The sequence below is a fragment of the Pteropus medius genome, unplaced genomic scaffold, assembly GCF_902729225.1.
Source record: "Pteropus medius unplaced genomic scaffold, Ma_sr-lr_union100, whole genome shotgun sequence".
In the NCBI taxonomy this organism is placed as follows: domain Eukaryota; kingdom Metazoa; phylum Chordata; class Mammalia; order Chiroptera; family Pteropodidae; genus Pteropus; species Pteropus medius.
The window spans coordinates 7,361,892-7,376,710 of NW_024344240.1; the positions used below are offsets into that span (position 1 = coordinate 7,361,892).

General features: G+C 36.0%; 1 protein-coding gene across 1 annotated transcript in view; it reads right to left on the reverse strand.

The window, feature by feature from the left end:
- Positions 1-14,819, reverse strand: part of RP1 (RP1 axonemal microtubule associated) — a 330,366-nt gene that overhangs the window by 132,518 nt on the left and 183,029 nt on the right. The window contains 4 exon segments of the mRNA XM_039868930.1: positions 236-318; positions 4,417-4,583; positions 4,586-4,604; positions 8,933-8,943. Coding sequence (XP_039724864.1) covers positions 236-318; positions 4,417-4,583; positions 4,586-4,604; positions 8,933-8,943 — 280 coding nt within the window.

The window sequence follows — 14,819 nt, forward strand, 5'->3', positions numbered from 1 at the left end:
TAGACCTTCTTCCATGAACACAGATTGCGTTTGTAAATACAACTATAAAAATGCTATTTTAGAATAAATCACAAGATGAACTGTATTTGTTTAGTGTTAAAGTCACAAAAATTTCGTTTACATTTAACTACAACAATTAAGAAAATATGTTATCTTTCTCATTGCTTTAAGAATTCTGTTTATTTCTTTTCATAATAGAATAACTATGAAGCACAAAATACAAAACATTACCCTCTGTAAATTTTACTCAGGTTGTTCACTAGTTCTATCATGTCCTATCCTTATCTTATATATCTCTCCAATGTTTCTTATTTCAACCTGAATTAAATGCAAAGAAAAACTTAGCAGAATATTTTAAATTAAGCACATTATTTTTTTTCTTTTCTTTCTAACAAATGCATTTTTTTTTGTTTCTAATAGTTAAAAAGTTCTCAGGTACCCTTTCAGAGTCTAGAGATTAAGTCCTCTCAAAAAGTTTCCAGTGAACTCCACAGACACAGATTCTGAGACAAGAAATATCACGAACTTGACTAAAAATATGCAGAAGGAGTCAGATGAAAGAATAGAGTAAAGAACACACATATGCTCAGTTCTCTGAATACCACACATTTCTCGCTGGAAGCCAATGTCTTTTGATCTGAGTTCTAATGACAGAAAGATGAGTTCTTATTTTAAGAAGAAAATAAGCAATTTTTATCAAAGCTAAATGTAGTGATTTCTATAAGCTTAAGGAAAAGTAACAATGAGTCTAGAACTTCCTTCTACTTGGAAAATTCTCTCTTGTCTGATTCACAGACTAAGACACAGATGTACAAATTTCAAGGAAAAGAAACTAACCTGCCCACAGAGTATGTATATTTGGTTAGTTTTTGACATGGTCCACTGGTATTTGTTATCCTAGGTAGCATTGTGGGAAACAGACTTTGTAATCACATTGAGCTCAATTGGTATCCTGGCTGTTATAATCTGAGTAAAATATGGCATTTTACATCTCTGGTCCTCAATATCTTTATCTGTTGAATGGACATAATGTTTATTGCATACAATTTTCAGTTCAACTCAATAAACGTTTATTTTACACAATACCGTAGTCATTGTGCAAGGCCACAAGTAATACAAAGATGAAAACAGTGGCACAGTTCCTAACTTAGAGAAATTTACAGTCTAGTGAGGGAGACAGGTTTATAAGCAGACATTTTTAGTACAGTAAGATATGTCTAGGGCACTAAACTGCTAGGATTACGAAAGGTAAAATGCCACTTTATTATTTAATAGCTTAAATAGCCATTATCATTATTTCTACTGCAGATATTCATCTACTTTCATAAACTAGAGATATGAATAAGTATGCACTTGTATATTATATGTGACTTACATCATTGGCTAACTCTAAACTAGACCCTGAAAGAGTTGGGGCAGTTAGGTGACTCAGAAACTATTAGAATTCCTCATTCATACCACTTCCCATATTTAGAAATTCTCTTTTATATGCCCACCACCACTACCATCACTTTCTTTGATAGACTACAGAGCTAAACCAGCCCTGGAGCTATTACAACAGCAGATCAAGAAAGACTATGCTGGCATCAGAGGAAGTAAAAGAGGGCTCTTAACACCCCGTAGCCAACTTACCCCCACTTTCTTACACTGGGAGCTAGTCTTAGTGGCAGAACTCAGCAGCTAGCTAGCTCTTCCACCAGAGGAAGAAGTTATCCCACAGTCTAGGCCTGCTTTCTCTCTGAAACGTAAGCCAACTTTTAGATATCCTATTGTTATCCCAAGAATCTATTAGCACTTAAGTGTAAACTTTCTCTTTTTACACGTTCTAAGTGAAAAAAAAAAAAAAGGAGAACCGAAAAGTCATATATGACTTCATGCCTGTCTGCCTGTTACCCTGGAGAATGGAACTACCATGTAAGGAGCTCAGCTATATGCCAGGCAAGGGCTTGGTGTGCATGGTCTCTCCCTATGAAGAGTAAGGCTCTTTAAAGAGTCCACTTTAAAGAATAAAGAACCTCAAAGATGTTGAGTAATTTGTCTAAAGATACACAGCTGGATACACAGCTAATAAGTTCCAAAAGTAAAATTCAAACCCAAGCCTGTTTGATTAGATAAACCACATTACCCTCAAAAATGAAGATGTGCTCATCTTAGGGATTGGAAGGAAGGAAAAGAGAATAAAAGACCAATTCAGAAATGGCAAATGATGCCAGTGAAAAAGAGCAAGGAAGCCAATGCCCACAGAAACAAAAGGTAGGAATGAGCTGGCTAGTCCTAATTTAGGGTTCTCAGACTATCAAGAGGCCCCAGTCACATTACATCTTAAACCCTATACTGGTGCTTCTCAAACATCTCTAGTGTATATACAAATTATCTGGAATCTCATTAAAATGTAGATTCTCATTCAGTAGATTTGATGTGGGGCCTAAGATTCCATATGTCTAACAAGCTTCCAGGTGATGCCCATGCCACTGGCCTGGTGTCCACAAGGCCCTAGACTCCTTAGGGGGCTTGCATTGCCATCCCTGATCTCTACTGCTGAGGTAGTAGCTTAGAGCTGGGTGAGTCCCTGCTCTCTCTTCACAGTGAATAAAAGAAGCTAGAAGAAAACATGCTGATGCCATTGACTAGGAAAAACAGAGTCCTCAGTAACTAATGGTATCTGTTGTTCACAGAGCACTTCCTGTCTACCAGGGACAGTACATGTCACATACATCCCCAAACATTCTTTAAATTTTACAACAAGCCTCTTTAGTATTAATACCTGCATCTCCCTCTTTACTAAAAAGGAAATTAAATATTAATGAAGATAGCAATCTGTTCAAGGTCACAGAACTAATGAACTAAAGAGGTCAATCTGGCTTTGAATCTGGTCTCCGTGACCCCAAGACCTCTGTTTCTAACCAATTTACTACATTCCCTATATGCCAATAGGATTTTTTAAATGTATATATGTTTTCTCTTTTTATCATCAGACCACCCTGAAATTTAGAGAGAAAAAAAAACAGATATTATTGCCTTTATTTTATAAGTAAAAAACAATGTTGGTTTGGAGAAAATAAGTAATATAGTCAAGGTCACACAGTGAATATATGGAAAGCTAGGACTCCAGTCCGGCTCTCCTGATTTGCAGTCTAGTGCTGTAACTGGGATTCTCAACCTTGGCTGCACTTTAGAATCACTTGGGGAGCTTCTAAAACCTCAGTACCCAGGCTGCACTCTAGACAAAATAAACCAGAATTTCTGGAGGTAGAACAAGGCATCAATAGTTTATAAAGCTCCCCAGGTGATTCCGATATGCAATCAACTGAGAATCTATACCATTTGTTCCAAAATTGGACCCTGGGTAAATTTTTCCAGAACATTGACAGGATTTACCGGCACACAAATAAATACACTACAGGGTGTAGTATGGGTAATCACAGATTTTTGTGGGGTGGCCTACGGCTCTAACCATAATATATGTATAGTGAGTTCCAAACAATCATCTTCAAATAACCTTTTGAAATGTATATGTGCATTGAACAAAAGTGCTCTTTCATGCAGCTTTTTTTTTCTCTAAAAATTTAACAATTGCAAAAGTAAAATGCCAAGCACTGTTCTGAAGATGTAGAAACCATTTGGTATTAGTGATTTGTAGGTACTGCAGCCTCAAAAAGCCTTGGCTCCTGGTGACTTGAGTTGGCTTCAATCACTCTATTCTCTACCCAGTCTTGTGATACAAAAGGAATATTCTCCAGGGAGAACAACTGCTGTTTAACAGTGCACCAAAGAACCATATAGCTTTCACCCTGTGGGGGTGAGGGTGAATTAGTGAAGTGGAATGTAATCGTCCTAATTAAAATCTGTCCAAAGCCCTGAGGAAGTAGGAGAGGCAAGGAGTAAAACTTAAAACAAAGAAGCCCAGTATTCCCTGATGCTAAGGAGAGCTATAATAGAATGGGCAAGGGCAGGGCTTCAATATATGGCCTCTGAAGATGTCAAGAAAATGATTTCACACCATAGAGCCCAGCTGAACAACATCTAAAAAGAATATGCAAGTATATGAAGAAAGAGTTTTCATAATCGGAAGACTCTCTGAATCTGGTTATAATTTGAGTTGAGGTTGATGGTTTATGGGGCCAGTTGCAAATCAATGGCCTAAAACAAATTATCTTTAAAGAAAGCAATTTTCTTCTACAACTTTCTTTGCTTATGTAAGATATGTGAGGAAAAGAAATGTTCTCTTTGATGATTACAATAGACATTAGGTTAATTTATGGGGATTCTAATAGACCAGAAAGTTGTTGATTTATTTTCCACAGGACACACACTCATGCCCCCTCCCCCCACACACACACGCCCGCATACACTGTCACACCCTTCTGTATACTTTTGAAATGTTCAAAAACAAATATTACTGCCGATATTGTTTACCTGAAACTCGTCCTCCTGTCTTGGAAGGAAGAGTGGCTCTGGGCTGTCCTTGCTAAGACTTACTGGTCCAGTGACTCCTTCATCTCCATACACCCAGAGTATAACACTGGCTCGAGTCCCTGTATTTCCTGTCAGCACTAACACCTTCCATTCATCTTCTGACAGAGAGTTTCACTGCTCTGGAAGGTCTGATTTCTTCTACGGGAGAAAAAAAGCATTAGTGGCAGATCAGATGCAACTTTAGGCTGACAGAATCCTTTGTCACGTGGAGCCCAAGGACATGGAAACAGAGCAGGGGAGGGGTGGGACGGGCAGGAAGGCACTGAACTGGTACAACTCCAGAGAGTTGATTTGTGTTTGTCTCCTCATAGCAAGGATCTGGTCTACTGAAACTGAACTACTGAAGTAAATTCAATTAGGACAGTAAACATCTGAGATGCCTGGCAATCTTTCACTTGTCCTCAACATTTCAACCAGAGTGCATTCTGGAATTTGCAGTTCTGTGTCCACAGATTTTTCATAAAGCTGTCTGCCTGGCTTACAGATTTTTAGACGGAACTACTACAATAGAAAGTAACAAAAGAAAAGTGGAATTACAACATTTTCAAATGAGGTATAAAAATGGTAATTCAAGGAGAGAAAATTTTTCTGAAATAGTTCTGAAAAAGGAAATACTTTACTGGAGAAAGCAATGAGAGGATTTGGAACTACAGATAAAATTTTCACAAATGCAAATGATTTCTGAGGTGCTTAGAGCAGGTTAGCCTATGGGGGCAGGGACTGCACAGCTGTCGTGCTTCACAAGGCAGCCTCCATCAGCCAGGAGGTGCCAAACAGTCACTCCTCATTTGTAAGAAATGCTTACAAAGTGAAATTCTCAAATAAAATCGCTGTCTTTTTTGCACTCTCTTTAGCCTGTAGCCTTATCTGAGGAGACAGTGGGGCAGCCAGTGCTGAGAGCATCTCCCAAGCTACTCTGCGTTGGTTGTCTAAATTGCCCAAACATCTGCATGTTAATTCTTAACTGATACTTCCAGGTAGAAATATATTAAAGACTTAGGTAATGAGAAAATTTCCTCATGTCAAATGGTTAAAAGGAAGCCAAGACTCTTCCTACCTTCAGTTCAGGGGATTGAAACTGTAGGCAACCCTAGGCGACACCTTGGATTTCATCAGTACAGCGTCAATGACGATGACAGCAAATCCAGCATATAACTAGTTATTTCCTGCTATAATAAAGAAATTTTAAAATAAAACTATACAAAAAATTGTAAATGCTAAGAAAGAACTGACTTTCATTTTTTAAAGTTATCTCCTCATTACCGTCCTAGATCTCTATCATTTTAACAGCTAGTGTTTCTCTGTCAATAATAATCATCATTTATTAAGCTCCTACTATATATGCTAGGCTCTAGGTTGAATGTTGCATATTCACTTCTCATCTCATGAAGTAAGTTGAATTATGATGTCCATTTTAAGATGAGGAAAAGAGGCAGAGACTAAATAATAAGCTCAAATCATATAATAATGAAATGTCTCTCCCAAGCCTCTGCACTTGAACAAGCTAGACAGGTGTTCTGTGTTCACCTAAACACAGTTCAGCAGGACACAAGATTTTATTCTGTGCTAGGCATTGTCCTAAGAGCTTAACATTCATTGCCATGTCAACCTTATTCAATCCTCATACCAGTCTTATGAGGTTCTATTCCTTATTAAATAGGTGGACAAACCAGGTCTCAGAGGTTAAGTAAATTTGCCCACAGTGACACAGTCAGTAACAAAGAAGAACCAAACCAAACTTGGGCAGAGCATGTTTAAATCCCATGCCATTCTGGATGTAATATGACAGGTAGCTGACCTGGAAAAGATCACCAAAATTGACCCAACAAAATTTTACGACACTATCAAATTTTCAAAACTCAAACATTATATGTGAACACCTGACTGCCCTGCCTGTCATTTCTAGTCAAGCATAATCAGGAACCTAGCAAACATACTTAGAATTTCTTTAGACCCCAGATAACAGTACAATCAGATCTCTACTGAAAACTCCATAGCATATTCATGAGTCCCAGAGAATAATTAGTGATCCAGGTTAGCAAGACACTCTTTAGGATGCTAACCATTTACTTAAGGTCTAATGAATATCTTAGTATCAAAAGGATCATTTTTACTCAGTTCAAAAAAATCTTTAGTTCCTGCTATTTTCTGGGCACTGTGTTAGGTTCACTTCTCTCTAAATATTAATGGCAGAGATTAAAAGTTTGAAAGGTAACTAATGAGAGCCTCACTCTGCACTGACACACTATGTAGTGGGAAAGACAAACATAAAATACTTGGATTTCAAACATGCAGACACATTCATAGAAAAAAATACTACAAAATTCAGATGTAGCAGAGAGCAGGGAGTGATTAATTATGGAGGGGTGGACAAGAAAGACTCACAGAGGAAAACTCGGGGTTGTATGTAAAGGATGGAAGAGAAGGACATTTCAGATAGAGGGAACAGCATACCCAGCATCAACTAAAACTCAAAGTAGCAGGTATGATAGAAGTACCATATAAGGTGATACGTGTTATCACAGGAGATGAAGGCAGTAAGATCATAAAAGACATTGGATAAATGGGGAGTCAGCACACCTTTGTGCAGGCAACAGAAAACAAGATTCTAAAGTGATAATATGATCTGACTATTAGAAAGATCAGTCTGAAACAGCATGAACTGTGTATATCAGGGAGACACGAAGATAGGAAGGCCAGTGAACAATGAACAAACACTTGACCCTCTAGTATGATATCAAGATACCAGAGTTACTTGGTTTTAGTATTTGGGGTATCCATGTGCAAGTATATCATGTGCATGCATGTGTATGCATGTTTTGTGTGTTTAACATGTTTGTTTAATTTAATCTGCAAACAAGTTAATAGTATCTAAAGCCTCTTCTTCCTGCTCTGACATTTTCACAAACATAACACATTTGCACAAACATAACACATCAAGATGCGCTCATATTATAAAAATTGATGATTTAATATGGTATAATCTATTATATAGAACAATGTATTAATGTTTGTGCTGTTATCAATTAAATAGGAATTCCATTTAATGCCTTGATCTTTTGGAAATGAACCAAAGTCCATTAGACTCAGATCATAAACTTATCCATTTGAGAACCATAAAAGCAGTGGTTTTTGTTGACTAGAGGTTTAAAATATTCTAAGTTGAAAGAATATTTGATTGGGACTCTGAATTAATCAACAGATTCCTTCAGGGTCTCCCTAAATAAAATCTATAGTACTTAAAATTTATTTAGATAACTCAAAAATGTTTTTTTGAGGGTGACAGAACACTTTAATTAAGCACCGATCAGGTTGATTCAGCCAAAAAATAACATAAAATAAAGCTAAGCTACCTTTATGCTTCTGATCTTCTAAAGCTCTGGAGAAAGAAAAATATATCAAAATAAATAAAAAATTAGCTGGTTCTAATAGTTCATAGGTTGATTAAAGTTGAGGTCAATTAATGGCATGAATCACCATTAGAGAGCGTGGGCAAAAAAAAAAAAAGTTGTATAAACCTTTGTGTGTTTTTTCAAGACAGTATTTAGAAAAGGTGGCATATTAAAATCTAAAGCAAAAATTGAAAGCAAGTGCCTTATAATGTTTGATAGTGTGATATTATAAAAATGATTATTATTTAACCCTAATTTTTTAAAATTTAAAATCATCTAGGAAAAAAAGAATTAAAGCATTCTCTCTACAAGTATCAAATGATATAAAAATATGTTCCTACAAAATTAACATGAATAGGCTTGTTTTATTCATGAATTTGTCAGTTTCTTGATGTAAGGTATAGTAGGCATTTATACAGAGCACAGGAAGAACAAGCTGGTAGGGATAGCTAACAAATAGAAAATAAAATTAAATAATAAAGGCTATTTCGACATGCTAGAATGTTGGACTGATACCAAGAAAAAGCTAACTGGTATCAAGGTAAAATGTGCATTTGGTTCAAAAAATCATTTATATGTTTTTCAGTAAAAGGATATTATAAATACAATATCTTGAATGAGATTAGATTAAGCATGGCGAAGTGAGAGATGTCCTCAGATCCCTCCCCTTGAAACAACAATAAGCTGAATATCTAAAACTCAACAAAAAAACACCCAAATGGCACACCAGCACATCTGAGCATGGGATCTGTGCATGAGCTATATATAACACAGGTCAGAACCCCAAGTGTCAGGTGGTGGATTGGGAGAACCAAAGATGCTGCCTCTCGCAGTCTGAGCTCCCTGAAGGAGGAGAGGAAGAGGAGAAGGTGTGGACACTTCCATGTACAGCCCTGCCTGGGAGGGCTGTGAGATACATGCGGCCAGTGGCAGTGTGCAGTCATCAGGGTAGAAGGCAGAGAAATGGGGATGTCAGAAAAGTGGGGATGACAGAGAAACAATAGTTGATTTTTACCAGCTGCAGTTGCAAAACTGAGGCTGAGTCACAGCCCCTATCCCCCAACCCGAAGGGCCTCTCTTCCCATTACCTCCGAGACTGATCACTGCGGAGCCGCAGGGAAATCTGAGCAAACTACTGAAACTTTCGCTAACACTACAGGAACTGAGACAGGGTAGTGAACGTGATTAAATATCTATAAGGAAAAAAAGACATTATTAAGACTTTGTATAAAGCAGAGATCCAAGAGGCTTAGACGCCATCTACTGGAAACCAAAAGAAAAACACCTTCTTTGCAACAGTCTAGGGACAATTATATAATAAATCTCTCTGGACAAAAAAAAAAAAGCAGAACACAGTCCATTAATGCTCAGGCAGAGAAACAGTCCATTAAACACCATGAACAACCAAGATGACAAGGCATCTCATAAAGAAAGAGAAAAATCTCCAGAAAATAAGCTTACAGACATAGAAATATACAATTTAAATGACAGAGAATTCAAGACAGTACTTCTGAAAAAACTCAGTGAGATAGGAAACGAATCATATCAATAATTTCAGGAATTAAAAATACAACTAGATGAGCAGAATGAGTTCTTTAGCAAGGACATTGAAACCCTCAAAAAGAATCGAATAGACCTTCTGGACATAAAGAACACACTACAGGAGTTGAAAAATGAAATAACAATCTTGGGAAATAGAGTCGACTAAATGGAAAAAAAGATCAGTGATATCGAAGACAGAAATCTAAAACTAAATCAGAAGGAAAAAGAGAGAAACCAAGAATGAAAAATAATGAAAGAGAAATAAAAGAACTAGCTGATACCATCAGGAGAGGAAACATAAGAATAATGGGAATTCTCGAAGGGAAGGAAAAGGAGCAGGGAATAGAAAGCATGTTCAGACAAACAGTTGATGAGAATTTCCCAAATTTAAGGAATGAGCTGGAGCTTGGAATTCAAGAGTTCAATAGAACACTGAATAATCTAAACATAAAAAGGCCTTCACTAAGATGCATCATATTAAAATTATCAAAAAGCAATGACAAAGACAGAATTCAAGGGCAACCAGGGAAAAGAAGACAGAAATCTATAAAGGAAAACCCATTAGATTATCCTCGGACTTCTCAGCACAAACCTTACAAGCCAGAAAGGAGTGGAATCAAATATTCAAAATATTAAATGAAAGGAACTACCAGCCAAGAATAATGTATCCAGCGAAGCTCTCCTTTAGATATGAAGAAGTAAAGACCATTCCAGACATTCAGATATTCAGGGTATTCTCCACTACGAGGCCTGCACTACAGGAAATACTGAAAGGGGTCAGCTCACCTAAAATAAATGACCAAAAAAAAAAAAAAAAAACCACAAACATAATTAGGGGTAAGGTGACGATCAGGCTGATAAAAGCAAAGAAGTGCAACACTTACTAGGAACAGGGCATTATAAGCTTAAAATAAGAAGATATTTGCTATAGCAAGATAGTAATAAACATTCATCATACATAGGGACAAACTGAGACAACAATGACTGAAAAGGACAAGTCAAAGATCCAAATTCGCAAAGGGGAATGTAGATAAGGCATGCATAGAAGAAAAGGGACAACTGTATATATATAACTATCCTTTACATATTCGTAATGGTAATCATACACCAAAGATTTAGAACCAAAGTATATAACATAAAACAAGAAGGACCAGAGGGAAAACCCACAAAAGCCAACCAAAATAAAGAAAACAGAAACACAAGGACAAGGAAGCAATGGAAACATTGAGCTACCAGAAAGCAAAAGATAAAATGGCTATAAGATGACCTCATATTTCAATAATCACCTTAAATGTAAATGGACTGCACTCTCCAATAAAAAGGCACAGAGTTGAAGATTAGATCAAAAAAATAAAACCCAACCATATGCTGCCTCTGAGACACATCTCAGTTCCAAAGACAAATATAGACTCAAAGTGAAAGAGTGGAAAATGATATTTCAAGCAAATGGCATTCGGAGAAAAGCAGGAGTAACAGTACTAATATTGGATGAAATAGACTTCAAAATAAAAAGGTAAAAAAAGGATACTTCATAACGATAAAGGGAATCATGCACCGAGAAGACATAACATTTATTAATATCGGTGCTCCCAATCAGAGAGCCCCAAAATATATAAAGCAATTACCAACAGAACTAAAGGGAGAAACAGACCAAAACATTATTGTAGTAGGGGAACTAAATACCCCACTGTCAGACATGGACAGATCATCCAAACAGAAAATCAATAAGGAAATAACATCTTTAAATGATACATTAGACCAACTGGACGTAATTGACATTTACAGTACCTTCCATCCCAAAACAGCTGCTTATACATTCTTCTCTAGTGCACATGGAACATTCCCAAGGATTGACCACATACTGGGACACAGAGATACCCTCATATAAGAGGCTGGAAATCATACCAACCATATTCTCTGATCATAATGCTTTGAAATTAGTTGATCTGTAAAAAGAAAGCAGAAAGAACCACACATACACGGAGATTAAACAACATGTTACTGAAGAATAACTGGGTCAGAGAAGAAATAATAAGAGAGATCAAGAAGTACATAGAAACAAATGATAATGATAGTACAACATATCAAAACTTCTGAGACACAGCAAAAGTAGTCATAAGAGGAAAGTTCATATCATTACAGGCCTAAATCCAAAGAAAAGAAGGAGCCCAAATAAACCTAACACTTCACAAACTAGAAAAGGAAGAACAAATGAAGCTAAAGTCAGCAGAAGGAAAGGGATAATCAAAATTAGAGCAGAAATAAATGACATTGAAAACAAACAAAAAATATATAAAAAATAGATGCAACAAAGAGCTGGTTCTTTGAGAAGGTTAATAAAATTGACAAATCCCTGGCTAGCCTCACCAAAGAAAAAAGAGAAAGGACACAAATAAACAAAATCACAGATGAAAGAGGGAAAATTATGACAGACACTGCAGAAATACAAAGGATCATAAAAGAATACTATGAAAAAGTATATAACACCAAATTTAATAACCTAGAAGAAATGGACCAGTACTTAGAAAAAGACAACCTTCCTAGACTGAATCAAGAAGAACTGGAAAATCTAAAGAGACTGATCAGCAGTATGGAAATTGAAACAATCATCAAAAACCTACCAAAAAGTAAAAGTCCAGGACCAGATGGCTTCACCGGTTAATTCTACCAAACGTTCAAAGAAGATTTAATACCTATTCTCCTCAAACTCTTCCAAACAATCGAAGAGGAGGCAATACTTCCCAACACATTTTATGAGGCCAATATTACTCTGATACCAAAACCTAGTAAAGATAACACAAAAAAAGAAAACTACAGACCAATATCTCTCATGAACACAGATGTAAAAATCCTAAATAAGATACTAGAGAATTGAATACAGCAACATATTAAAAAAATTATGCACGATCAAAAGGGCTTCATCCCAGGGGCACAGGGATGGTTCAACATACACCAATCGATACACCACATGAACAAATTAAAAATAAGAATCATATGATCATATCAATAGATGCAGAAAAAGCCTTCAACAAGATATAGCATCCATTTATGATCAAAACACTTAATAAAATCAGTATAGAAGAAAAATACCTTAATATAATAAAGGCCATATATGACAAACCCTCAGCCAACATTATACTTAATGGTGAAAAACTAAAAACTTTTTTCTCTATGATCAAGAACAAGACAAAGCTGTCCACTATTGTCACTGTTATTCATTATAACATTGGAGGTTCTGATGAGTGCAATCAGGCAAGAGAAAGGTATAAAAGGCATCCAAATAAGAAATGAAGAAGTCAGACTCACTATTTGCGGATGATATGATTCTCTATATAGAAAACCCTAAAGACTCCACAAGAACATTACTAGAAACAATAAGCAAATACAGTAAAGTTTCTTGATACAAAATCAATGTTCAAAAATCCATAGCATTCCTGTACTCTAATAATGAAATGTCAGAAATAGGAGTGGAAAAAATAATTCCTTTGGCAATTGTAACAAAAAGAATAAAGTACCTAGGAATAAATCTAACGAAACATGTGAAGGACCTATGTAATGAAAACTATAAGACCCTATTAAAAGAAATCAAAGAAGATACAAAGAAATGGAGAGATATTTCGAGTTCTTGGATTGGAAGAATAAACATAGTTAAAATGGTCTTATTATCTAAAGCATTATACAGATTTAATGCAATCCCCAACAAAATCCCATCATTATTTTTTAAAGAAATACAAGAACAACAACAACAAAAACATTACATTTGTATGGAAGCACAAAAGACTCTGAGTTGCCAAAGCCATCCTGAGAAAAAAGAATGAGGTTGGAGGCATCACTCCGCCCAATTTCAAACTATACTACAAAGCGATGATGATCAAAACGGCATGGTATTGGCAGCAAAACAAACATACAGACCAGTGGAACAGAATCAAGAGTCCAGAATTAAACCCATATTTATATGGGCAAATAATTTTCAACAAAAAAGCCAAAAACATACACTGGAGAAAGAAAAGCCTCTTCAATAAATGGTGTTGAGAAAACTGGAAAGCCACCTGCAAAAGAATGAAACTAGACTGTTGTCTATCGCCACATACCAAAATTAATACAAAATGGATTAAGGACCTGAATATAAGACCTGAAACAATATAATGCATAGAAGAAAACATAGGAACTAAACTCTAGGACCTTGGACTTAAAGAGGATTTTAGGAATTTGACCTCTAAGGCAAAAGAAGTAAAAGCAAAAATAAATGAATGGGACTATATCAAACTAAAAAGCTTCTAGTCAGCAAAAGAAACCATCAACAAGGTAAAGAGATAGTCATCCAAATGGGAAAATATATTTGCAAGCAATGCCTTCGATAAGGGTCTAATATCCAAAATATACAAAGAACTCATACGACTCGATAACAACAACAACAAAAAACAAATGATCCAATCAAAGAATGGGCAGAGAACCTGAACAGACACTTCTCCCTAGAGGACATACAAATGGCCAACAAATATATGAAAAGATGCTTACCATCGCTAGCTATTAGAGAAATGTAAATCAAAACCACAATACCATCTCACACCTGTTAGAATAGCTATAATCAACAGAACAAGTAATAACAAATGTTGGAGAGGATGCGGAGAAATAGGAAGCCTCATACACTGCTGGTGGGACTGCAAATTAGTGGAGCCACTATAGAAAATTGTATGGTGGTTCCTCAAAAAACTAAGAATTGACCTACCATTTGATTCAGCAATATCTCTACTGGGTATTTACCCCAAAGATTTGAAAACTCATATCCAAAAAGATATTTGCACACCAATGTTCATAGCAGTATTATTCATGGTGGCCAAGACTTGGAAGCAATCGAAGTGTCCTATGATAGATTATTGGCTAAAGAAGCGGTGGTACACATATACAATGGAATATTACTCAGCCATAAGAAGAGATGAAATACTGCCATTTGTGACAACATGGACAGACCTCGAGATATTCATACTAAGTAAAATAAGCCAGACAGAAAAAGTTGAAAATCACATGATATCACTTATATGTGTGATATAAACCTAAAAGCAACAAATGAACAGAACAAACAAACAGAGACTCAAGGACATGGACAATGGATTATTGGTTACCAGAGGGGAAGGGTTGGGTGGAAGGGGAGGGGAAAAAATAAATAAAAAGTTAAAAAAATAAATTAAAAAAATACAATATCTCAATGATCTTAGCATATACTAAGAGTGCAATAAAGATGCCTAAAACATGTATTCTAAGTGAGATCATATTAACAGACATATGGGGTCCACATTAAAGGAAAACCATTATTCTGACTGTTCAGATTATATGAAAAGACAGGCTCCTACTTAGAGAATCACACTTTAAAAAAAGTACTCATAAAGGTAAAGAATTTAGAAACATACA